Raw genomic sequence first — 25,593 nt, 5'->3', positions numbered from 1 at the left:
GCCGTTTCCTAAAGAGAATAGTTATTAAAACGCAATTTGAACTCCCTTTAAAAAGGACCCCTACCCAACACGGATGTCATTATACCATATATATATATATATATATACAACACTTATGCTACGAGATGCCATTACGTACGGCAACGTAGAGCCATGTATTGCATTAAAGAAAACATGAACACAAAGCGTGACACGGAATAGAATGAAGTCGGATAAAATAATGTCCTAGCAAACAGTCTATGGGAGCGCAAACGTAAAGGACAATTCGCTATGACCTGAAATAGACAATTTTGTTTCCGTCATGGCGAAAAGGATCAAAACGTATTATAGGCTAATGTAATGTCAACATCAAGTCAACTTCTATCGCCTCCTCGGGTGCGTGCTTATGCGCGAACTCCTTGGCTCTTATATATAAAATTATATATAACACTAAATATATACACGATTCAAATATACTTGGGATAGTAATATATAGACAGAGAGCGAGAAAGAGAGAGAAGGAGATAGAGATAATTGTAGATGAAGATGTGTGAGAAGAGAATATACATGAGACCTATTGTGCACCGTTAAAAGCGAGGGATGTGTGTCAAACAGGAGTGTGATGTTTGCTTTTAACATAAGGCTGTTTAATATATTAAAAATAAACAGTATATAAATATATAATATACACAATCTGAAATGGCTGATGTACACTTAAATATATATATATATATATATATATATATATAGAGGGAGAGAGCGAAAGAGAGAGAGAATAGGCGACACAGCAGGCGGGTTTATACTTTTGAGATTAGAAAGGAAAAAGTACGATAAGAGCGAAGTAACTCGAAGACGTTAATTCTGGTAAAGATAGCAACAGAAATGTGGGAGCGGCGGCAAAGTAAATGAGTAATCGTAGCCGAGTAATAATGATGTGAACGATGAAGACGATGAAACATCGATTGAAAGATCAAAGCACATTATAAAGGTGGCATACTAAACAAGATAGAGAACGTACATATTGACGAATGTGCAGTAGATAAAGGAAGCTTTAGAAGAAGGAGCTTGTTCTTAATTCAAACACACAATAGAGAAAGAGCAACAACAATCAGAAAACGACGAACTGGACGAACCCATACAAAAAAAAATAAAGGCAAGACGCTATGAAGGTGATTGTAATAATTTATTGCATACAATGATAATAAAAAAGTTTTTCGTACAAAACATGTTGAAACTACATGGTATTTTTTAATTACCATTTATTATAATGACCGGTTAGTTAATCAAAGATTGTCTTCTCCGTTGCTAATGTCTTCCATGCTGATACTGGCCTGCGCTGTTCGATGCACCATTGGTAAGCTGTTTCCCTACTCTACGAGTTGGCTTTTGTAGTTCTTTGTTTGAGTCATAAATAATGACCAGATTTTCGGTCTCTTGGGATGTTGAAAATATGTCACATGCACAAAGATAGCATTTTTCACATTTCTCATTCATCTAAGGGCAAAATAAAAACAAGTAGCGAAACAACCCGGAATAGACACGGCGTGTACAATAAAGGTTCTGTGGCTGAGAGAAATTATTTGCTAAATTAAAGACGACATCTTTGGGATAAAAAATATGTCACTTGATTTTGCCAGTTTTTTGACGGGAATTACCTTGAGCCATTTTGCTAAACAGGTTTGTTCTAGCTATCGAACGATTGCCGCACGTGGTACAAATTTCCGAAGCTGTCTCAATAGCTTTTCTGATCGGCAATAAATCGTTATCGCAAGTCCTCTTCTGTTTAATCCACTATAGCCATGTTTGAGGTCATTGAATTTCAAACATAGTTCCAGCTAACCTGAACAGGATTGTAATAACGCGCTCTTGAAGCTAAAAACGCGATTCTTAAGGTAAACAATACTTGGCCATTGCCAAACAACAAATCATCATGTTATCACCATGTCTTAGTTATAGCACCGTTAGGTGCGTATACAAGTGTACAGGTAGTAATATTGACAAACAATAACTTATAATGATAAACGAAGATTACTATACTATATATATTAAGCCGTGTGATTTTCTAGGTACTGGGCCGGTAATCTATCAATGTTAGTCCTATGTTTTGCAAAAGAGGCAGCGACGTCGCCGTACAGTCGACGCGATAGGAATTCGAACTGAGTCAGTACTGTGTGATATTAAACAACGAACCTGTCTACCCATTTTCTCTATTAATCCTTATTGTGAGGATAGTTAGGTACTATGTATTGAGACACAACAGAATATCTGTTAGCTTCTTTCTCCAATATCTAAAATACACAAGTTCCTGTCCTGGTTTGCTTGTGTCATTCATTGTCGAAACTGATAAGATAAGGGATGTTTTTATGTGGCTAAATCAGTTGCCAAATGGGTTAAAATGAGCAACTGGATATAAAAATGAGACGTAACAGATTGGGTGTTTCGCTCATTTCTCAGAACAGATCGTTGGAAAGAGGTCGTTGAGGTTAGAACGCTACGATAACATTATTAATTCCTTATCCTTCACTTTGTTAAACAAATAATCATTTAAGTTTGAGCGGCCAATACATTGCACCTCGAGATCTGAATAGCATTTTGACTTGTTCGAAATTAATTAAGTTCTTGAACGTCGTTATAACATAATTTACTCGCTAGAGTAAAATTCAGTGCACGCATTATCGTTTTAACCCTATAGTTCCGTCAATCGCTAATTCACTATAAAAGTGTTTACTGCCGGCGGGTTCTGCTCAGGAAATCAGCATTATTACCATCGTTATCAAACTTTTATTAAACGTGCTTCACCCATCTTCTCGAGAATCCACGTGCAGTCGTGGCCGAGTGGTTAAGGCGTTGGACTTGAAATCCAATGGGGTCTCCCCGCGCAGGTTCGAACCCTGCCGGCTGCGAATCGAGCATTTATTTTCCTGGAGTTATGCATGTTGTTTTCTAGTGGCAAGTAGTTCCATTTGAGTGCGATCTAATTGCTTTGAACCTCAAAGTCTCTATAATAGCTAGGCTGGTTACGTAATTATATAAAAATATTTGGGATAGGTAGTGATATAGGTTCGAATCCGCGTCATAGGTACGCCTCGTTTCGCGCTGGGAGCCAGGTGCCAGACCCAGTGCATTACGACAATGCCGGGTTTTTACATTCGACACATAGAGTTCAAACCTATAGATAAAACCGGCGAAGAATTAATGGACGACCGTGTCCAGCTGGACATAACACTAGAACACAAAAATAAGTAGGCCCAAGGTCTACTGAAGTACCGGGCCTACCTATTTTTATTTATTGGAATACTAAATAAATGCTTTCCAATTTCACAGTATTCCGTTTGCAATTCCGTTGCTACACTGAACGTTCAGCCACAAATATAACGGCAAACAATTTAGGAATAAATATACGCCAGACACTGTTTATGCTTGAAAGTATGTGTGACAAAAAAACAAAAAAATTGGCTAGACCGTTAAATTTCAGGTTCAATAAAATCCCCGCACAGGTTCAAATTTTGCCGACTGCACATTCGTTTCATCTTCTGGAACTTACTTACAAAACGTTTTTGGGTCCAAGGACCTATTGGGTGTGATTTATAAAAGTACTTATAATAAATTTCATGCAAATAAACAGCATTTTGAGCTGTTACTAACTTCTAGTATACACGAGCAATATGAACGTTAAAAGAAACCGTACGGCTTCATGTTCGACGAGTTCGGGATATGATGTTGATAATAATAATAAAAGTGTTATTATTATGTTAAAACGTTTTAGCTTGATTACCCAAACTTGACTCCTACTTGATGTAGTTCTCGTAAACTTGCAGCTGGCTCATCTAAATTAGAACAGAAAAGCTTGTTAAATAAAAACTTGTGTAAGCGCAGTGAAAATGATCACACTAACGATTTTTTTAATGTCTGCATATGTTGTTTCTATAAGCGACCAAACAGAACATGTGTGACCATTGCCAAGCAGTGCACGGCGATTACGTGTCTCCAGTTGCTAGGTGTCCCTGCAACAGGTCCGTACGTAGATCATAACTAAGTGATCTTCCTCAATGTCGAAATATTTTAGTATATATGTTTCCAAAATCGTTGCACAGAATCTGCTAGTTTCCACTTGCGGTCCTGAAGCATGGACCTAAAGAGCACAGGACATTATTCTAGCAAGAGCAAAACTCGCTTTATTAAATTATAGCCAACACATTTATACTTATTTTTCATTTCATACAGGTAGCGAAAATATGTTTCAGTCCTAAAGTGTACCACGCCATAGCTCGCATTTTCTCGTACCGCATAAAATTGATTTGTATTGAAAGGTTTCTTGCGTAAGAAATAAAATTTCACTATTTTTCCTTACAATAAAAAGAGAATAAAAAATATATATACAGAAAGAACAGACTCACTTGACATTACATTGTTTGGCATTCTAGTAGTTTATTATAATAATCTATGGGAAGCGCCTATTAATATAGACCGAAACGGACATTACATCTACTCAAGTTCGAATTCTGCCGCGTGGCACGCTCTCCACTTCTTAGCCCATTGCCGCCTGTAGGCATCTCCGCGGAGGGCACGGTCTGCATATAGCGTAAAACAAAATAGATGGTGTGACCTCTGTTTAATCGTGTCGGTACGGTTAGTGTTTTGGTGCTTTCACAGCTAAGGAAAAAGAAAAAATCGAAGATGGGAAACTTCAAGCTAAACGGATTAACCATCTCCGGAATGAAGCAAAGCCCGGCCCTTATCCCACTTTTCGTAAGTTAGCGAGCATCACAAATTTTTCAGCTAACGGAAGACCAAACCATAGCTAGTTAATGATTAGCACAAACGCTTCGGGGCAATACTCGTCCCAAAAAACATTCGGATTTGATCTAATAGTCTCTGTTTTGCATGTTAAAACGATATTCTCTGCCTTCTTTATGCGTTTATTGAAGTACTTCAATTCCTTACGACAAATATGACATTCAGATGATCCGAAGTAAAATTACAACAGATGCATTTGAGATGCTTATAAACAACTTATAAATACTCGATCACGTTTACACGACGATAACATCAGTAGAAATGTGAACATCATTGGTATCTCATACGCGACGGAATATTCGTTTTGGTACTTTGGTCATTCAATTTGAATGGGTTTCCAGTGTTACATTGGTGGTTATCGAATTATCGTTACCATTATTATTCTTACTATTATTACGATTATTACTATTAATTATTGTGCTTTCGGAACACTATTCGCATGCATACAGTCAGTAGTGCTGGCAGCGGTGTAACAAACGAAAAAACGTAATATAGGAATTGCGAGAGATGCTTAACTAATGCATGCATGATGTTTGTTGAGCATATGAGCCTTTATATAAAGCATATGAGACACTTTTATTATAAAAGTGTCTCATATGCTTTTCCACGTTATGTGAGTACTGAGGTTAAACGAAAAGACTCGTTGTGGCCTAAAACGTGTATATCTTCGTTGTCTTTGTTATTTGCTATGTTACTTCAGGTCATTGTTGGAGCTGGCACCTTCGGTTGCATGTTATACTGTATCCGCCTTGCCATCATGAACCCGGACGTGTCGTGGAATAAGAAGAAGAACCCGGTAATGAACTGCTGCAGGACAACTGATATTTGCGTATATGCATTTCTCTTTTTAAAATAAGAAGTCAAATTTGTTTTATTGATCGCATCTGACATTTACAGAATGTACATGATTTCCCGTATATTTCCGGATATTTGTGGTTTTGACCGTTCATATCTATGTGAATACCTGGTTAAATTACTTGATGTAAAAGGCTTGCTCGAATTGCTTCGGTAGACATTGGGTTTCTAGATAAAAAACGATCTATCATTTACATCAAATCCATTATTCTACATACAGTTTACATATAGCATAAACGACCTATTGTATTAATTACAATTGTTTCATAATTGGTTCTAGCCGTTGCCCAAAAAAATGCTAACAACCGGTAGAAATTCTCGAGTTTTTTCTTTTAAAAAGATGGATTTCAGAATAATATTGACGATAGGCGGACACAGCAGTTAGTAAATTACATTTTTGCCTATTATACATTTGCTCCAGCACTGCGCCTGTAAAACCAGTTTCAAAACAGCTACCTACTTACAATTCGTGCTTTCATAAGTAACTTCTTTAATTATTCCGTACTAGCAGATGCCTGCCTTTGATATCCACTACAATTACTACCATCAGTTTACGTCCGAACGTATTTGATACTACCACAGAACTCGATTTCTCTCCAGGGCGGCGCCATCCTTTCGCCTGGCTTCTCTTCTCATGGCAGTAGAGATTAAGCCACGTTTCGCCTATGGCCACCGTATGTCCCAGGCGGGTTTTTTGTTGATTGAAGTTCCGCTCGTGGAATATGCATTTCTAACTGAATTTGGGTCTGTACGGTTGACCCATTTTTGACTCATTTTTCGCATTATCAGATCTGGAATTATAAGTTTGTGTGAAATACTAGAAATTTTAAGCCTCAAGCTTTCTTTTCGTGGAACCCTTCTTCGTTACGAGAATGCGTCGCTGACCTTTGGGTGCCGATGCCTGGTCACCCTTACATTGATCTTCCTTCTTCTTAACGCTTGGATTCCTGTTTTTCAAACTTTTACACCATGTACGTGCTGTGTTTATACTTAGGCCTCCTTGCCTAGTGTCTTTATGAAACTTGATGTATTTCCGTGAGCTTCGAGGAAAAGAGACGAGATGACTAAGCGTTAGTTGTCAAGACTAAAGGATGTTCATTTGGAAGTTGGAAGTTAATTCAGTCGGTTTCCATTTACAAGTTTCTGGAGAGCTGAAATATTTGCCTACTAAATTTAGTTTGCTGTCGTTCAAAACCTAGAGAATTTCAGAGCACATTGGCTTCGCTTTCGCCTAATAAGATTGTTCTCAAATTTCAGGTTGTTTTCAACCATGTTAGACAGATCTATTTTTTTAGCATTTAAAAAACTGTGATATAGAATTCTGTATTATCTCGGTGTACCATTTTTAATTAAAAATCACACATCTTATTAAGCAACGAAAGCTCTATATCACATATTCCCGTTGAATGAAGTCCTGGCTTTAATAAAGGAAGCATTTTATGCTTGTTTCTGTAATGCGCAGATATAGCCACCCATCTGCATGCGGGGAGCAGGTCCCCATGCAAAACGTCAAAAAAATAATGAAGTGTATATGTAAGTCTCAGATCGAAAGTAACTAATCATCAGTATGTGATAAAGACAATGAACTTACATGGCTTTAATGCGTACTGTTTGCCAGAGTATCGTTTAATAATTGTCAATACTGAATATGTTAGCACATATTGATAACTAGTCTGCTTGCATTGCCGTACAAAAGTACAAATGGCGATACGTTTCACATATCATCCATTAGTCACCTTTTTAACCTTGACTCATTAGTTATACGACTTCAATATCACTTTTATGTCTTGCTTGCATTGTTAAGTTGCATCGGGTGCTGCACCGTAAACTAGGTTATGAATTTTCATACTAAGAGTGGTTTGAGCCACTACAATAGTTTTTTTTTGGCAAACAGAACGTCTTTTTTCAAATTTTTTTTTGTGATTTAGCTTTCTTTAACACTTCACCACAAAGGGTTTCTACTTTTGCTTTTTATAGCAGCGAATCTAACTATCGTTTACAATTCTAAGATCTTGTCGAGATAGCCTCATCATTATTACATAAACTTTTCTGAATATGTATATAAAGTGAATAGTAGTCATTAATGGTTAAAAATAATATTGATAGTCAGAATGTAAATTGTGCGTAAAATTGAGTCTACAACTTATGAATACTAACCGATCTCTGTTGTGATTAATATTGTTGCAGGAGCCATGGCAGGAATACGAGAACAAACAATATAAGTTCTGGTCTTCGAGAGATTACAGCACTCTGGCACCTAACGAGCGGCCGAAATTTTAAACGGCTTTATTGTAATTTTATTGTTAGTAAGAAAAAAAAACGTAATTGAATCCTGTCTTACCAAAGAAAGGAATTATAAAAAACGATTCGTTTATAATCACCAATAAACACCGAAAATAATACGGCTAAAATTTTTTGCTATTTCAGTTTTGGCTTAACGTAGATACGCAGTTTTTTTTTGAACATACCGTTACTAGCCCATGGTTGACTGTTATATGAAAATAATGTTGTAACAGTAGCATCTAAGTACCCAAGCAAGAACTGTCATAGTGTTCATATATTTAAAGCAATACACTGGTACCCTCTTAATCGTGAATAATTCAAGAGTTGATGGCGAGCCAGCTCCACCCTTGTTAAATGGTGAGATTTGTCATTATATGAGACATGTATATTGATGAGTAGTTATATACCGCGTCTTATTTTACCTCTCATTTACCTTTATTTAAGATCTCTTAAATAGGTAATAATGAATCTTAGTTCCGCCACAATTAAGGCACATGCAAGCGGTTAGTAAGGCTAACTGAGATGGGTGTCAATAAGTTGGTTGGTGCATTTTTACTTTGGACTTCCTGTAGTAAGTCGTTACTTTTATTTGAAAATAACTTTTTACGCTTGCCCAATATATACATCATCATATTTTTTTTCTCATCGTACGTCATAATAGGAATAGCTGTAGTTTAAATATTTGTGCTTGAGTATCAAGCTAGGAGTTTATCGTTCGAGTTCGAGATGAGCCTATGCACAACGTTCTATCAATATAGAAAGTAATTGTAGGAGGACTGCCTCATTTATAGGTGATATGATATCGCGCAATGTGTTCTTGTTAATTGCGCGTTAGACCACGACAATATTTATCTATAAACAGAAAAAATATACAACGTCCATACACATATTAAGGTCTAATAACCAACAGCGGCCGCCTTTAAAATTCGCATTACAATTTTCGACCCGTCGATTGATGCTATTCAAACATACTTGAAAAAATCTATCATCGATTAGGTACCATCTAGGCTGTTTATAAACATGTTTATCTTTCGACGAGATCCGCCAACTTTATGACTAATGGTGGTACAAATTAAGTACAAGATCACTGTTGTTGAACGTTGCTACCAGTCTGACCCGCCGAAGTGCCCATATTCTGTTGACCTTGGCTAGTGCCGGCGGTGGTAGACCCAGTTTGGCTATCGGTTCCAGTTGATCCTGCAGCCCCAGCTTGGGCTCCCACATTCAAATGTGTAATAAAGCGAAGCCTTAGCTGAAGATCTGGTCGTAGGTTTCGGATAACATGATCCACGTCGGCCTTCACGGAGTCACCGGTGAACATGTATTTGATATGATAAAATAGATCGACAATGTTGTCCATGTACCGGAGCTGGCTCTATAATACCCATACATAATTAATTACCATATGCATCTCTTCATAAAAGAATGGACTTAATGATGAAAACAATTTATGACAATTAGGATCTTCCATTTTTTAAGACCGCTGAGGTCATACATCTGTAAAAATCTCTGCTCACGTTCCTGAAGGCTAAGTCGTATAAAGTGATTCGCTTTATTGGAGTTTCGTGCGTACGCAATCTTATAGTATGATGAACACGCTGGCCTACCTGCGCTTTATCCACATTTTCGAGAATTTCGTACAATTCTCTCGTGATTTCCATTAAACTTCGTGTTCGTTCCAGAGAAATTCGCTGGAAAAATGGAGCGACCAGTTGACACAGGACCAACATCTGTACAAACGATATAATAGTGGATAATCATTAGATCGTAGTATGTCCGTTTTAAGAAACATTGCAGTCCATAATAAAATCCATAGTATCAATCGTGCCTCTAGCAAAGAAGGCATCTGGAACTGATGGCAAGTGTTTAGAGGCAATTACTAGCTTTTTTTCAAATAGTAAGTAAGCGATCCTTTAAGTTTTAATGAAAGTAGTATGGTTTCGTGGAATTTTTGTTTTCATATAGTTCATACAGGTATAAACAGGTATAAAAAAAATTCAACTGATGTTGCCATTGTGACTTTTGCATGTAGTTTCTTTACGATCTGATATGTCCTCTTCACGCTATCTAAAACATTCATCTGAAATTATTCCTTATGGTAATGGATTTTTGGTGTATGTGAAACCGAGATTACGGTAATACCATTATAACAAACAAAACATGGTTACTTACCTGCTCTTCGGTGCGGATAACGGGTTTGAGCCGATCCTTAATAAAAACAGGTATCTGTGACAACTGTCCGATCGACGCGTGATACCAAACGGCGTGTACGAGAGCAACAACATACGATGTGGATGATTCCGTGTAAGATTTCTGCTTTCCGGCCAGATCCATATACTGTGGATATATAAGTAGGTGCATGCTCAGTCTGGTTGTAATTAGAGAATTGGTTTACACATTATCAAAGTTCCTGAATTTCTGCCATTTATTCGTCCCTACAATAAGCATCAATAATAAACTGAGAATAAATTTAACTAGTAGCGTTTATACGCAACAGGATCAGGACTCGACTTCACGAATTCAATGGGTAAAGACAAATAGGCTTGACAAATAGAGTTAGCTGGGTTTTAAAATTTATGTTTTTTTGGATTATGACCGGTTTTCGGCACCAAATACATAAGGCCATGAAATATTGTCCTGACCTGGAAGATATCCGTTGTCGGAGGCAAAGTCTCAATGAGTTTGAGTATACGGTCGTTCAATACAGCCCAGTAGCTTTCAGGAAGGGCTGTTAACACCAGACCAATAGCGTTAATCCAGTCGGGCAGAGCGTCCCGTGGCACCACGTTATGTGAGTGACCTAAAAACACAAAAAGCGAAATTATTCCCCATCATCATAATGTGGCTGTATTTGTCGTTGTCATTCTGCGTTTTTGCACTAAATAAGTAATAATAAATCTATAATGCTGTCAAGGAAAATCCTAATTATGCGTTCATTTGTTTAATGCAGAATATTGCCTGCTTAATTATTAAAAATTCTTTTTGAAGTGAGGTTTAGGCTAGGATCGATCCTTATGGAATCCCTACCCAGTAAAATAACATCAAGAAGTCCGTTGGCAACCGCTGCTGGAGCCACTGGCAAAGCCATCAATTCAATGCATGTCACGTGCAAAGTGTGCGCTGCTCCGTTTGAAAATTCATTAAATCTGCCGATAGACAAAAGCGAAAGATAAGGTAATGCTAAGATATGCCAGCTAGTAGTGCATATATCAATAATTTAGTTACCTAAAATCCTATTCCAATGATTATGTACGAATTAACACTATATTAAACAATTTTGCAAGTTTCAATAATAGGGCTGCTACTACAATAGTCAGAAATTTGACTGAATGGGGACACAATGACAAAATCATGTTGGGCAGCTTCGGCAGCTAGCCTACTTTAACGAACAGAGACTATTTGATACCATTCGATATTTCTCTTACCTCCAATCAATAACGGGAGATGTCTTCTTTCCTGTTATAGCTTCTACTATCCTCTGGAGAATAAACCTAAATGAGAATATAAGGAACCAAAGCAAAGATAAACCTTTATATATAAATGTGATCGATTTGCAAGTGTTCTGCAAAACTAGTTCCATAAAGTTCAACTACAGTACAAAAACCCTTAGCTTATAATGTAACCAGGGGCCCTATGTTGCTACGAGGCGTCCCAATTATGTGAAAATTAGCTAATTAGCTTAGACTTGATCATTAATTAGCCCTATATTTCGAACCCGCCACGTGTTCGAAACAGGTTAAATGCTTCTGCTTCTAGTTCAGTGCTATTGCCTTAGTTAAGCAATGCTTCAGATGGCTGTTTCCCACAAGCGCCAAATGCAGGTGTCAGCGTCCGGTTTCGAACCTAGACTACCTCACATAGCTTTCCTAAGCTTAGAAGGCAAGTAAATTACAACTGCATTATCTTTAAAGGAGCGTTTGAACAGGCTACCAAGGTAAAATAAGCATCCAAATAGCCCAGGGTCAAATAAGCTGACGTTAATACCTAATAAACGTAATTCTCTTGCCAATCAACCAGAACATAACAGCAAAGATTAAACAAGCTTTTTACGTTGTGTACCTGTAGTAGTCCATATCCGGAGGAGTTACAGCTGAAGGTGGCGCTGCACCACTCTGATTTGATCCACTTTCTCCAGGTCTTCCTTTTTGCTCTTGCGATTGTTGTTGTTGGCTGACGAGTTGACGGAAATAATCACTAAGAGGGCACTCGTTCATCCTGCCGGTAATCGCTGATACCAATTTGATCCGTAGTCCAAATCGCTCACGGAGCTAGATAGTGAATATGACACATAAATGGTCATTAAGAATATCGGCGCTGTACCGTTGGATTCTAGTACTCATGATTTTCACAAAAAGATGGGGTACAGTTCAGTATCGTACTAGTATTCGCTTTTGCTCAGCAAAAAGTCTAGAGGTGTTTGCTTTAGTTAATTAATTTTAAATAAAATCGATTTCGATTTTTGTAAAATAATTTCATTTATAGAAAAAGTGGTGGACATAGCTTTCTTTGAGTTTGTTCGTACATCTTAACCCCGTATCAGTAAGGTACCGAATGCGTGCGCTAGCGGCGCCATAAACACACCTTGCTTTCGTAATAGTGAAGGGTATTGTAGAGATAAGTCAACGGACGGTCATGAAAGCGATAAAGCAGTCCAAGATGATCGAGCAAACTTTCAACAGACACTGTCGTAGAGTTGTTTACCGGGAGCTCGATCAGACGGTGAATAACAATATCCATTACCTATTCAAAAAAGAGTCACGCAATAAGCAAGTAATAATATTTAGTTAACTCGCACTATATAGAACCTCAACACGACATTTCATATAGTTATACTTCTGACGGATTTTCAAACACTCATATATAGAGCGTTATATCTTATAATGAAAATAGCTGTTTAGTGCATTAAATGCACTTTAGAAAGTCTGCTTGTACTATAGCTATTTGACTAATGAGCGCCGCCGATTATTTTGCACAGCAAAAAATGCTTTTTGATTAATGCATTACCAAGTCATGGAGGTTTGGGTGTTTTGAGGTTTTGAATTCAAGAAGCTTTCTGCGGCAATACTATTCCAAAAAAACAATTCCTGTCTTTGTGTAATATGTGTCTTATTTCTATTGCAACATCCTTACACATTACGCGCATAGAATAGACATTTTGGACCGATAATGAAGGAAGGTTATGATTAATTGTACTCATAGGTAGCTAGTTCAGTCTACACTTACCGGCAAGAATCGCAGACAGATATTACCGAAGTACACGGGTAAATAGTGGTGGGGTTGATTCGAGTCAGGCAGATTTTCCCAGAAAAATTTCTCAGGGTACTTTCGCTGGAACTGTTGATGACGTTCGTGCCAGTCAGACTGCGTCCAATGCTCAGGCGAATTTTCCTGTAGACGACGCAAATGTCAGTATATACACGTACGTGACACAACCAATGAATATACAACAATACAACTAGATCCGGTAGCAGCTGTCACTGTTAATTGATTTGTATGAAACCGTTTGTTCAGTAAGATAATTTACGAACACTAACCTTACCGACGCTTTTTCTGTGTACCTGTATCAACCGTGCCTGGTCAAAATGACTGACTCAAAAGAAGTTATTGCTTTTATAACTGAAAGGTGATTTTTAGTAGTGTAAAATTGGCTCGCGAGGTGGGAGCATTCAAATACATGAGCTTGAAAAATTTGATGGTGAAATTGACCACTCGTGGTAAATTTAGTGTTCATGATCTGCAGAACTCGATTCCCAGGGGTTAGGTTTATCTGAAACAGAATAAGAACTCGCACAAAACTGCGCCTCACAGCGGTTACAACAACTCACTTTGACGAAATCGTAGACGCGCGACTTGAACTCGCCGTTACTAATGAGAAGTCGTTGAATAATGAAGAAGCCCACCTGCTATTAGATGAGACAAATAATAATACAGAAACATACGTGCCTAAGTTAATACGAGCAATAAAACGGCCCATTACGATCCACACTTGAAGATAGCAGAGTTTTAAACTACCATAGAAATTTTAACCAAAAACAAATAGAGCGCATGCACAAACTGTTTGGTGAAATAAAGATGTACCTGCTCGTTACCCTCGAAGGGTCGCAGTGCAAGCGTGAGAATTAATCTGTCAAGAGGAATGACGTAACACTTCCAGATCAAGTCGCTCACCGCATCGATACTTTTATTTAGGAGCATCTGGTCCTGACCACACGTGGATACCTACAATTTGAAATCGAAAGGAAAAATTATAAAATAGAAGGTATTATCCCTACAAAGGAAACAAACTAATAATTGCAATAATCGCTGCTTGTACGATGCCTATATCGCTTCATAAATCTGTTGGATAAATCCCAAATATGTTCAGGAAGACCCACATCAGCGCAATCTTTTTGGATGGGGCAAGTCCTTGGTTCTAGATCAAAGAACAGGTGATTCCGGGGCTTGGTTAGACAGAAAGTACTGCCGAATAGTAAGAAAAAAAATTATACGGTACGGTAAAAAATTGATTTGCCTTAGTACCAACACCAAACTTTAACTGTTAACTGTTTATTAACCTACATCAAATTAACGATCTCGTTACTGTACATGCTTGGCGACCCGAATACGTGAAAGTTGTATAATCGGTTGATTTAGTGGAATTAAATAACCTAAACGATGCTAAAGACTACAAATCATTAGATTTTTGTTGCGAGCAATCTAGATTTTAAAATAGTCAAATTTATTAAAAACTAAACTAGTCCTTCAATTAATTGATTAGATCTCATGTTACTTACTTTGGCGAGGTAAAGATAGCCCTCGATACCACCTGGCTTTGATATGTGCACAAAAATCAAAGCACCCTAATACAAACCTCATAAACAAGAAAATCAGCGAACGTCCGAACGTGCAGAGACAGTGCTCTTGCTCCGAGACGATCAAGAATCTTGTACGCTAACGGAGGGATTCGATCATTCTCGAGAAGCATCTTCCATAGGAGACATACGAATAGATGTGGATTAGTCCCACCTCCACCAGCTTGCCCGCTGGTACTGGGTGATTGTGAGAAGTGCGCAACGATGTCGTTCTCGTTAGACATCGTTTTCCATTTGCGATATTCCTCCTCAACTGACCGTTTTAATTGGGCCTATAGCATTGTGAAACAATGAAGCGATGTAGAGTGGAAAAAAACAAAAAAGCGCTAGGAAGTAGCACAACGGTGAACTTCACAATAAGCGAAGTGGGCCGAAGCTGAACAAAAAGGTAGTTTCCGTCTAGCACATGTCGAAATGGCGCTTTAAAGCCATATCAAATCTGATATTAGGATTTATATAAGAGTAATCATTTTGGCACGATGTATATAAAGTGCAAATAATAATGCGTTATTTCCTGCGCAGTATACTTGTTTGTTTAGAATGCTGGTGTTTAAACTAGAGAGATGTAATCGATGAGTAGATTTATTAGGATACCTTATTTTCACGCTGCGATTGGTTGACCCGGAGGAATTCCGCAAGCGAACTAGGGAAGCAATCAAGGGTTAAACTGCTCCAGCTATGAGGAGTATTTGTCAGTGCGGCTTGTAGAAGATCCTAAAATGAAAGAAGAACATAATCCCTGCCAATAATTAGCGTTCTTGCAAATTCGTGTCGGGGTTTTAGTACGTTAAGGTGGATATTGTAAGTAAGCGAAGATTTAAATTCTTAAAGGTTACAGGTCCCAGTTGTCAATTCTATTTGAGAGTTGATTTGATGTCACTCTTTTGACGTTTTAATTTGCTCGGGTCTTTATACCTTGCACCATACGGTTGAGAGACTTTCTGACCCAGTTACGTGGATTGCCCGGGCTAGCGACAATATCAGAGCCTGAAAATACAAACACGAAAATGTAATAAATCATACTCGTGTCAACGAGCTGCAATAACAAAATTGAATCGGAACATTTTACTAACTGAAACTTCGAAACGATAATACCCCGTTCAAAATCCATGTATCCCAATGGGAGCCCATTCGACTCCACAGTATTAACTAATTGCATCCGTAATAATCCATTCACCTGTCACATACACAATTATTTGTTAATTTAATCTACAGTCATGCCGGAAAGGTGTTAACATACAACAGGGACGTTTAATACCGATAAATCTTAAGATATGGCAAATCAAATTTCTGCCTCATTTCTTTATTTTTCACGCCTATTGCATCATGAAAATTACGTACAAACCTTGTTGAGCTCTTCCGAGTCCAACGAAAGCAATGACTTCGGCTCAGCCTGAAATCTGGATAGTTGTGGCTGTACCTGTTCAGATAGTCATACATTGAAAAGCAGATGACAAATGTAAGAGGAATAAAATCAACAAAAGTAAAAACAAAAATGGCTGCACAATAAGGAATCACCGCTCTATGATAATATTTGAACAAATGATACACAAAAATATTTCTTTAATTAATTACGCCTTTCAAATCGTTAGCGGACCTTGAATTAGCGCCCATCGCTGATTTTTTTGCAGCCAAAGCGTTAGTCGTTCACGACGTGACGCAACGAGGTTATGCGCGCGTTTGAAAAATCGTGTGAATATTTATATTACACTACCTCTCCACTGCCTAGTCCGGTAATAAGGCGCAATGCGGTAGACTCCATACAAACGTGCAACTGTGTCTGGTTTGATTGGGGAACTGCGGCCAGCATATGTAAGTGAGATAGCAACTGAATCCTACATAGAAATACAAAGAATGAGATGACCAAAATTGTTAAGTTGTGTCTTATGAATAATCACGATTTGACTGATTTTTTAATATTATGTAGTAGTAGTTAATGTCATTAACGGAGCTAGTACCAGTGATTCGCGGCTTTTCAAGGCAATGGTTAAGCACCCAAGCTACCTCTCATATCGAGTGCAGTTATATATTTCGTTTAGTCACACGTATTTTAAAGTACTACTGATGTAATATTTATAACACTAGTCGCTATGTGCTTGAAAATGCGTTTAATCACAGGCTCTACTCAGTGAACTGGTGACACATCATATATCGTACTGCGTTGATTCACCACCTAATAAAGCAGATTTACATGATTTTTTTATGTGGGCGTCCTTAATAATTAAAAAAAAGTAAAGATAAAACCAACGAAGGTATTACATAAACGGTATCATTTTTCCACGCATTTCAAACCTGTAGTGCGGCTGAATGTGATGTAGACGATACGAAAACATCTCAAGAAGTGTGTGAAGTATCGCCCAGGCTTGCTGCCGAAATGCGTGAGGCAGAACATGTGACATGAATCCCTTAATGCCAAGAGACTCGATCTCGTTGTACACCTGAAGAAGTCAATAAGCCATATGCAAAAATGGGCGTTAATGAGCAAGTGCTATTTACATAGATATCTCTGTGAGGCCATCGCATACTGGTTCTCCCAGCCGTGATTGTCGAGCTGTTGCTCTTCGAGCTTCTATTCTATTCCAGAAAAAAATCGTAAATGAATCGACTATACAAACAGAGACTCTGGAATCGGTAAGTGTACCATAAGGTAAGATCCGTTATAAATATGCGACATTTTGGTATAAATAATTAAAGAAAGGGATGAAAAAGATCAAAAAAGCTAGTGAACAAATTTTATTATTGCAAACTAGTTATTTATATTAACTAGTAGGTCTCGAAACGAGCACATTAAAGTCATGCAGTAGATATTAACCAATAGTCTAGAGTAGGTCTCAACGAGAGCTGGCGAAAGAATCTGCTGCGGCTGATTTTGTTGATTTTGACTAAGCTGTTTCGATGCCGGTGTGGGTGCAACCTAGAATTTCATATTAGGGAAGCATCATATGTATCGTTATATATCATATCGTGTAAATATAGTAAGATGCTGATGATTAAGCATTCCATATAATATATATATATATATAGTTGATAAAGTCATAGTGATAACACTATATGCTAGTTAGACGTTTGGGGTGTACGTTTCATAAATATGTAGAAATACGGACCTTCATAAAATGAGTAACAATATTGTGAATTAGTGACATTTTCGTGTGAACGGTCAACGAATCCAACATGCCCATTGAAAGGGGCTGCGTAGCCGTAGCATGTCCCCCAGAACTGCCTGTATGACACAAGCAAGAGGTGTTACAAATACGATCTATTTGTCAAGTTACTTATGTGCACAACACATTTGCATGATAACACATTCTGTATAAAAATTGACGCCTGAAAAAACGGTGAGTTCTTTGCTGCCGTGTCAAATAAAATGTAACTTCTTATTCTACCTAAAGGAAGACACTCAAATAGCCTGAAAATTCAATTATATCTCACCAACAAATGAAACAAAAAAGGTCACTCAGTAAGTGTTGTAATAAGTAGTTATTATACCAAACCTCGACGGCCATGAGCTCACCCTGAATCGCTTCTACTAGAACTCCCATGGGCCGAGAAAAACACTCGACATTTGTGGAGTAAGCGTTACATAGAAGAGACGTCCAATAATCGGATGTTTGATGTTGTGACAAGGCCTGTTGAAGTGTTTCAAGGTGAACTGAAAGCGCCTGTGGAACTGGACGTTGCATCCCGCGCTCCCCTTGAGCCTAAATAGATTCGTTAAAGAAATATATGATGACGTTAATCCACATTCGATTGCTAAGCTATAAACTAATCAATCAATCAGAGCGCCAAATATTGATACCTATAGATAAAGTGCGCGCGAAAAACAAGAGCTACGTGGCCATTATAACAAAATGACTTAACTCTTGATCCGTTGGTTCAGGTGTTCGTTATCCTATGTTGGCTTATTCTTAAACCAATTTCACATTTGTTGTGAACCTTTGGCTAGTCAAATCGTAATTGATACCTTCTAATCGACAATATAATCTACTTACTTAATGGCGGCATAAGCAGTCATCAACAAAATAACACGTTTGACAATCCACCATCGAAGTTTTGTTACCTTTTTCATAAGATGTACCCATATGCATGTCACCGCAAGCTTGTGCGTGCAACTGGGGTCGGTGACATCAGGAAACGGTAGGGGTTCAGACTCCGGATAGAGTAAGTCGTAGAGACGTAAAACGGGCAGAAAATCGTTGAGCGAATTTTTTTGGATTGATCCCGAAATAAACTGCAGAAGTACCCACATCAACTGATCTCGCCCCTTACGAAGTGGGGAGGCAGCCAATTGTGTATGAAGACCGATTACCTAAATTCCAAAAACATAAGTGACAAAACAATTTATGGAATTGAAGATAACAGAGTAACATCTTTAATGACTGTAATACACATGCGATTCGTTACAACGAACAGCTGTGTTTCTTTCAAACAAGGTTTATTCTACATCGAAATGTAAAAGAATCTCAAAGTTGCTAACCAGATCTGGGAAAGAGATGTATTGGAACAAGACAAAGTAGATTAGCTGCGAGCTGATATTCTGCCAAAACTGGCATAGAGACTCAGAGTTGAGTGGCTCTACCTCGGACCTGAGAAATAGCGAAAAGAACAAATGTTATAAGGGTACACTGAAAAAATCAAAGAATTGATTGAAACAATTTGTATTTGTATCTTGTATCTTGATAACTACACAGGAAAAAACACAAGCACTACTATAAATTTATGGCTTTTTGTGCGGTACACGCTTAGATCACAATAAAAAAAAAGACAATAACTTTCAAATTGAACTCACCGCCGCATTGCCGTTACAATTAGCTCGATGAGCTGCTTCTCCAAAACAATGCACCTCTGTTTTTGCTGCTTGTTTAGCCCAAGCATTGCACAGACCATTTCACGAGAATATGGCTGGGCTAAAACGTACCGCAGCAAGTTTGTTTGGCTGCGAGTTGCCTCTGGACTGTAGGGCAACTGGCCCTGTTTAAACGACACGACGAAAGATTGAAGTCATCTTCCTTCACCAGTATTGATATCCCTCATGTGCCCAACTTTTGACTTCAACGATAAGTAGTCATTTGTAGCCATGAGCTTTAAAAACTGAATAATTATTTTAGGCGACGATTTTGCACCAAATATTTTATAATAATTTTATTTATCATAAGTCAGTGCTTCAGAGGTTGTTTAACAGATGAGAACTCTAGCTTTAATGTCAACCTTAACTCTGCAATTTGAATTATTAAGAAAAAAATTTAACGGTAACGCACAAACGAGGGAAAGAAATTTTAAGTATTTCTCATGTGAAATTGAATTATACTTGACAAACGCTGGATCAGGATCTAGTAATTATTACTTGTTTTCTGACGTAAAAAACAAGCGGCAAAAATACAAAATTATCAAACCTAATTCTCAAATAGAACAATAAATACGAATAGATGAGTTCACTTGAAATAAATTGTAGCCCTTAATTTGTACTAAGTTTATTAGTAAGAATGTTGACTCTACAGAAAAAAATACCTTGAGGCTGAATCTCGCATATACGCGGTCAATTTGCCAGGAGTAGCCGCTTGCAGCGGAATGCCCCACGACTGGGACTAAACGCGATCTGGACAGAATGTATTAAAGTACAAAAATACTGACAAGTTATATTAGACGATGAAAAAATCTACGCACATCAGAAAAACGGTACCATAATATTTTCATAAAAGCAAGCTGCACCTTTTGCTTCCTAGTGCCCATTAAAAAATTCTATTCAAGCATTTTGAACTTTTGTGTTTACATACCTTCCAACTATAGTGACAAGCTGTGCCACTGGCCGAAAACTATCAACAAAGGACGATACGAGCCTCGCGATCTTCCAGTGTGGCCAATCCTATAGAAAGACAATCGAAACAAATAAATTAGATGCCAGTTTTCTTTGATTTCGAATCTCATTAATGGTATTTTATCATTAATGAGATTCGAAATTCAGTTTTATTATGTTGTATGCCTAGAACTTAATACAAAATGGTAACAAAGAAGTACCGTTGATTTGCTCTAAAATAACTTTTTGAAGAACAGTATGGCGACAGGTCATCATCATACCTTGTTGACGAGTCTTTTTTGCACATCATCGAGAACCAGGTATGACGGACAAAGCGCTTGGTCTCTATCTAGAAGCAACTCGGCGACGGACTCCAGCACTTGTAGCTGTCGCATACAGGACAAATTGACTGTTGACGGGATCCGTTGTGTCTACAGTCGAAATAATAAGAAAAGTATGTTACATGTGTTACAGCAACATCAATTAACAGGGGTAAAAACTGGCGTGGCTATGGGAAATCATTAATTAAAAGGCTGCGAAGCGTGTCACTGTTACACAGTCACACACAGCAATAGATTCCAATGTACTCTGTATCCTTGGAACTAGTTCTGGGTGCTGCTCGCAGCAGTACTGAATAATCTCCAATAAACAGGTGAGTTCATACTGCTTCTGAGTATGCCGATTACGTAAAATCTTTGTTCAAGGCATTTAAAATCTAAAGAAATTAATACCTTTTCAAAAATCAACTTGAGCACGTCCCTGCAACCTTTATAGTCGAGTTTTGGTAGGAGTCTCTCTACTAGGCCAAGGGCTTGCACCCAAAACTCGGCATGCTGGAAATCAAGTCCTCCCATGACAGCTTCACACACCTGACGAGGGTAAACTTTCCCTATAACCAATGAAAACAAAAATAATTGCGAGACGCAAAATTAGCAGTTAGCCTTTTTAGCTTGATAAATAATAATCAGCGTATGGTCCCTTTAAGGGTAAGCATACATAACCTGTTTTTTAATCTATTCTCCTTAAGGAACGCATGTAGATATTTCGAAGGTGTTTAAGAGGTTTGTAAATGGGGTAATGAAGGTTGTAACGAGGTAATGAATTTGACGAATCCAATACAAACACAAATCAGTTAATTCTTGTTATTTGTATATTATAACCCACTTCGCACCTTCATTTGCTGTTTGCTCAAGGATGGTTAATAACTTGGCAAGCTGTTTGTGGCTGCGCAGTTGCGTAGCCAAGGAGACGAAAGTTCGGAGTGCCGCGTCCGAGGTATCTGTGGGGTTGGAAAGAACAACCGACAGCTCTTCGACGAGTCCAGAGTTAAAGCCTCCCTTTGGTCCATCTAGAGGCTCCTACATCAAATACAAATAAAAAAAGGTTTTTTAGCACTTTTAGAACTTAGAATTCCATTTCTTATTAACGAAACGCGGCTATATCCACTCAACATGCATCATCTACACGTAGAATGCGCATAAAACGCATATATATATAATTATCAGTTATATTCTGTGCTACCCTCCTACACGCTGTTTTTTTTTTATATAAGCTGCATAGTCGCGAAACTGCCGATGCCCAAGCCCTATGCTTTCATTACTGTCTGACTTAAAGTACGCACCAAAATAACAAACTGCTTATAGCCCATACCAAGCTCTCTAACGTTTTATCACTACAAATTTGACTATTTCAAAAATGTGACATCTAATATCATATAGATATAAGATTTTGCGATCGTTTTGGAAGAAGATACCAATAACGAAAACTAGTTATGATTGCTATAAAAATATCGGAATTTTCTTTATGCACATTTATGTACTATCTGTTCTATCCGTTCTTCACTATTTTTCACAGTGGTGACCCCATCACTGAACCTATTCAATAGTTGTAAAAGTATTAACGGTTTAAGCCAAATTAAAAGTAAATATTATTTACATTTTAAAATAATTTTACTTAACTATGTATGTGCCATTTGAATCGATGACCTTCTGCCATTTTGCTGGTAACACCATAATTCTATCATTGTAAAACTTATGTGGTTCCTGAACGAAAATGGAATGAATACCATTAAGGGAGTCCCGCAAAGACTGAATCAGATAATGCAGAATTCGGGCTGTACGGCAGATGCATTAAATCCCACATCTAGGTTCGCTTAATTCTTGCCGGGTAACTAGGGTATATGTGGTTTGGCATTGTCCTGATGGAAGATGACACCTCTCCTTTTTACTAGCTCCAGTCGATCTTTTCTAATAGCTTGTTAGAATTTATTTAGTTGTTGATAATAGAGGTCCGAATCTATTGTTTTACCAGGCAACAGTTGTTCATAATGCATGATTTCTTTCCAAACATATAACATTACCTTGTCTGACGTCGACCTGGGTTTTGCCACTGATTGTGGGACAATGATTCGCTTCGCACATCATAGCAATATGTAATCCACTTTTCGTCGCCCGTGATACACCACATTAGAAACGACCTGATTTCGTCTCATTCCTCTTTTTGACAGATAAAAATTTTGATTGAGCAGAATTTCTTTACATCTATTCGTCTGATGTGTAAACATTGCGCTTTATCTTATATTCACATTTCTTAAACTGTTTGGTAGTAAATGTTTACTTTGTTGGCAATTTCATGGTTGCCAACGTGTCAGTCTTATTCAACTTTTGCAACTGTAATTGGTCGACCGCTACAAACAGCATCTTTGAAATTTCCAATTACAAAGCCATTTTTTAACTGCCTCTAACGATAACGCGCTTTGATTATAAACACAATTTTTTATAATCCTGGGCAGCCTTTGTGACTTGATAGTAATAAAACTGTGAAGTAAGGCGAATTTTTACAGAAATTGTAGGAACAGGAGCTGAGTCTCAATGAAGGCAATCTCAAAAACTTGCCTATTTGCTAGTGACACTAATGCCAGCATCACGATGGTGCAGTATCTGTAAAGTCATGCAACTAAAAAAAAAAGTCAGCACTTTTTCGATTACCCAATAATTAGACTACCACCGATGTGTCGAAAGAAAAATTAAAGGAAAAACCGGGGATTAACCATTAACGTGTTCAATTGCTGCCTCGTCTTCATGAGTCTATTCACGACTGGACATAAGTCAATTTTAAATTAAAACGAACTGTGTACAAATAAATAAGCAACGATTGCTGGCATAAATACACTAGAATTTTACCCGTAGGAGATAATTATTAGCAAAAATAGGCACATTCAATGAAAACAAGTCTGCCAATTTCAGTTGGCCTATATCTTTCTACCCAAGCTAATTTTTTTCTCGTGTGCAATTACTGATTTAAAATTGTTCAAATTTGTTTGTAAAGAAGTTTCACTAAAATACCCACCTTCTGCTCAGACAGAACTTATATGTACTGGCTTGTTGGAAAGCATGCATGTCGAAATTCTCTATGCATTGTTGCAATTATGTTTTTCTACGAATAATCATTGTTCTAGGAATTGGTATAATATCCAAAAATTGCGCACATTAGTAAGAATATGCAACATCCAAAGAACGTTAGAATTATTCATAAACTTTATAGGCTGAAATTGAAGCCGTGTTTGTATTGTATTGTATTCCAACACTGCATTGTCACTGGTCTATACAACTCACACGCATGCAACCACCCATTCGATAATATAATTTTACCTTATGCACAATAAATGCATTGAACGCTTCCTCAAGAGTATCCCGTCGTAGAATTTGGGCGACCAGGGAGTTGACCGCGTCAACTGAACCCATTTCGCGCTCTTTGTGGGGTATTTGATGACAATCTAACTGACACTTAAAAAAAGTTTGCTCTCAAACAATTAATGCCAGCACGATCGGTAGCCTCCTTATGGGCGCAAGAGCTGTCCAACTACACCCGATTGACACTTCACTACAATCGAACACTTCATAGAACGCGCTCCGTGGTATAGAACGCATTTATTTCTACTTTTTAGCTCGGTTTTTTCTACCCTGCTGATACCTCTCAGTTGACTGAAAACACTGACGACTATATGTTTTTATGCACAAGCATCTCACCTGCGAAGTTCCTGGCCCGTAGCATTGGGCCTGTAAATGCACAGCATAAGATTAATATTGCTTTTTCAATAGAATTGAATATAAGTGAACTGCGGCTCTATTGACATTCGTCCGTAGCGATTATGTCTTTGAATAGTCAACACACATGTGCCGGGTTAAATGGATGCATTGCTTCGTCTATTCTCACAAGGACGCGGCGGGCGATCTATTTCGCAGATGCCAATATGCTTTTTCGTGTTTCACGTCTACTACTTAAACCATTAGTCATCACTTCAGAAACTTCAAATGTGATTACGAGATGTTGTCCGTAATAGTAGACGTTCGAAATCTCGAGGCTAAGTTGTTTTTAACATCAAAAAATGTGTGAACATTACTATTATTGTGACAAGCTTCTCGGTATAGTTTTTGAACGTCTGAGTACAAAGAATATGCGAGGGCCACAACGGCGGTCGCATTGAACTGGAGGCACTTCATCTAATTTTTTCATTATTTGGGTACAGATTTGGACCGCAATTATTTAATTTACTAACTTGTTGAATTTGCCTATAATCTTAAGCTTTTCTTTCAAATACAATTTCTTGTGGAACTACTGGAGTTAGTAGAGAGACCGATATTTCTATCTAAATTGCTGTAAATTCACCTTTGGCCTCCTCCTGGATAGACGACACAAAGGTATTGTGACCACACATTACACGCTTATGTCGGCTTTTTGGTAGCAGTTTTTGTTAATAAATATGTTTCAACTTTGCTCATCAACTTAGTGAGTATCTCTAGTATGCTGGCGTTACAAATAGACAGCCCTAACAAAAAGAGATTCAAGAATGATTTTTAATAATGTTTATATTTAGGTAGCTCGGAACTGAAAGAGTGTGTACTTATCTGTAAGGGTTTAGAACATTGACAGAGTAAAACATACAGCTTAAGAAAAAGTCCGTACCACGAGTACAACCTGCCTTGTGTTACTTAATAGGTGGAAGAACTGAAAAAATCTAAATTGTGTTAATAATCA

General features: G+C 37.8%; 2 protein-coding genes and 1 non-coding gene across 5 annotated transcripts; 2 read left to right on the top strand and 1 right to left on the bottom strand.

The window, feature by feature from the left end:
- Window positions 1–2,800: 2,800 nt before the first annotated feature.
- TRNAS-UGA (transfer RNA serine (anticodon UGA)) lies at window positions 2,801–2,882 on the top strand. The gene has a single exon. It is a non-coding gene; the product is annotated as a tRNA-Ser (tRNA).
- A 1,665-nt stretch (window positions 2,883–4,547) lies between these two features.
- Window positions 4,548–8,042, top strand: ND-MLRQ (NADH dehydrogenase (ubiquinone) MLRQ subunit). Its single transcript, XM_022852836.2, has 3 exons — window positions 4,548–4,728; window positions 5,477–5,572; window positions 7,819–8,042. Exons 1-3 carry the CDS (start codon window positions 4,657–4,659, stop codon window positions 7,909–7,911), a joined length of 261 nt encoding a protein of 86 aa, XP_022708571.1. The 5' UTR covers window positions 4,548–4,656; the 3' UTR covers window positions 7,912–8,042.
- Window positions 8,043–8,463: 421 nt separating this feature from the next.
- On the bottom strand, window positions 8,464–24,700 carry MED23 (mediator complex subunit 23). 3 transcript variants are annotated; one of them, XM_086973064.1, is made up of 29 exons: window positions 24,207–24,700; window positions 21,728–21,914; window positions 21,288–21,445; window positions 20,838–20,987; window positions 20,537–20,625; window positions 20,271–20,358; window positions 19,552–19,733; window positions 19,240–19,348; window positions 18,823–19,071; window positions 18,277–18,463; window positions 17,870–17,985; window positions 17,578–17,679; window positions 17,058–17,203; window positions 16,480–16,600; window positions 16,111–16,185; window positions 15,681–15,752; window positions 15,360–15,479; window positions 14,765–15,037; window positions 13,993–14,133; window positions 13,740–13,817; window positions 13,138–13,302; window positions 12,496–12,654; window positions 11,974–12,182; window positions 11,340–11,405; window positions 10,942–11,060; window positions 10,557–10,714; window positions 10,087–10,251; window positions 9,522–9,644; window positions 8,464–9,211 (listed from the first exon to the last, which is right to left on the bottom strand). In XM_086973064.1, exons 1-29 carry the CDS (start codon window positions 24,297–24,299, stop codon window positions 8,999–9,001), a joined length of 4,113 nt encoding a protein of 1,370 aa, XP_086829190.1. In that variant the 5' UTR covers window positions 24,300–24,700; the 3' UTR covers window positions 8,464–8,998. The 3 variants fall into 3 exon arrangements, with proteins under 3 accessions (XP_086829190.1, XP_022708569.1, XP_022708570.1); XM_022852834.2 differs by having other exon boundaries at window positions 8,464–9,289; window positions 24,207–24,698; XM_022852835.2 differs by having other exon boundaries at window positions 8,464–9,289; window positions 13,740–13,814; window positions 24,207–24,698.
- Window positions 24,701–25,593: the final 893 nt, after the last annotated feature.

The sequence above is a fragment of the Varroa jacobsoni genome, unplaced genomic scaffold (assembly GCF_002532875.2).
Source record: "Varroa jacobsoni isolate VJ856 unplaced genomic scaffold, vjacob_1.0 contig01084, whole genome shotgun sequence".
Classification (NCBI taxonomy): domain Eukaryota; kingdom Metazoa; phylum Arthropoda; class Arachnida; order Mesostigmata; family Varroidae; genus Varroa; species Varroa jacobsoni.
This window is presented reverse-complemented; position numbering and strand designations above follow the sequence as displayed.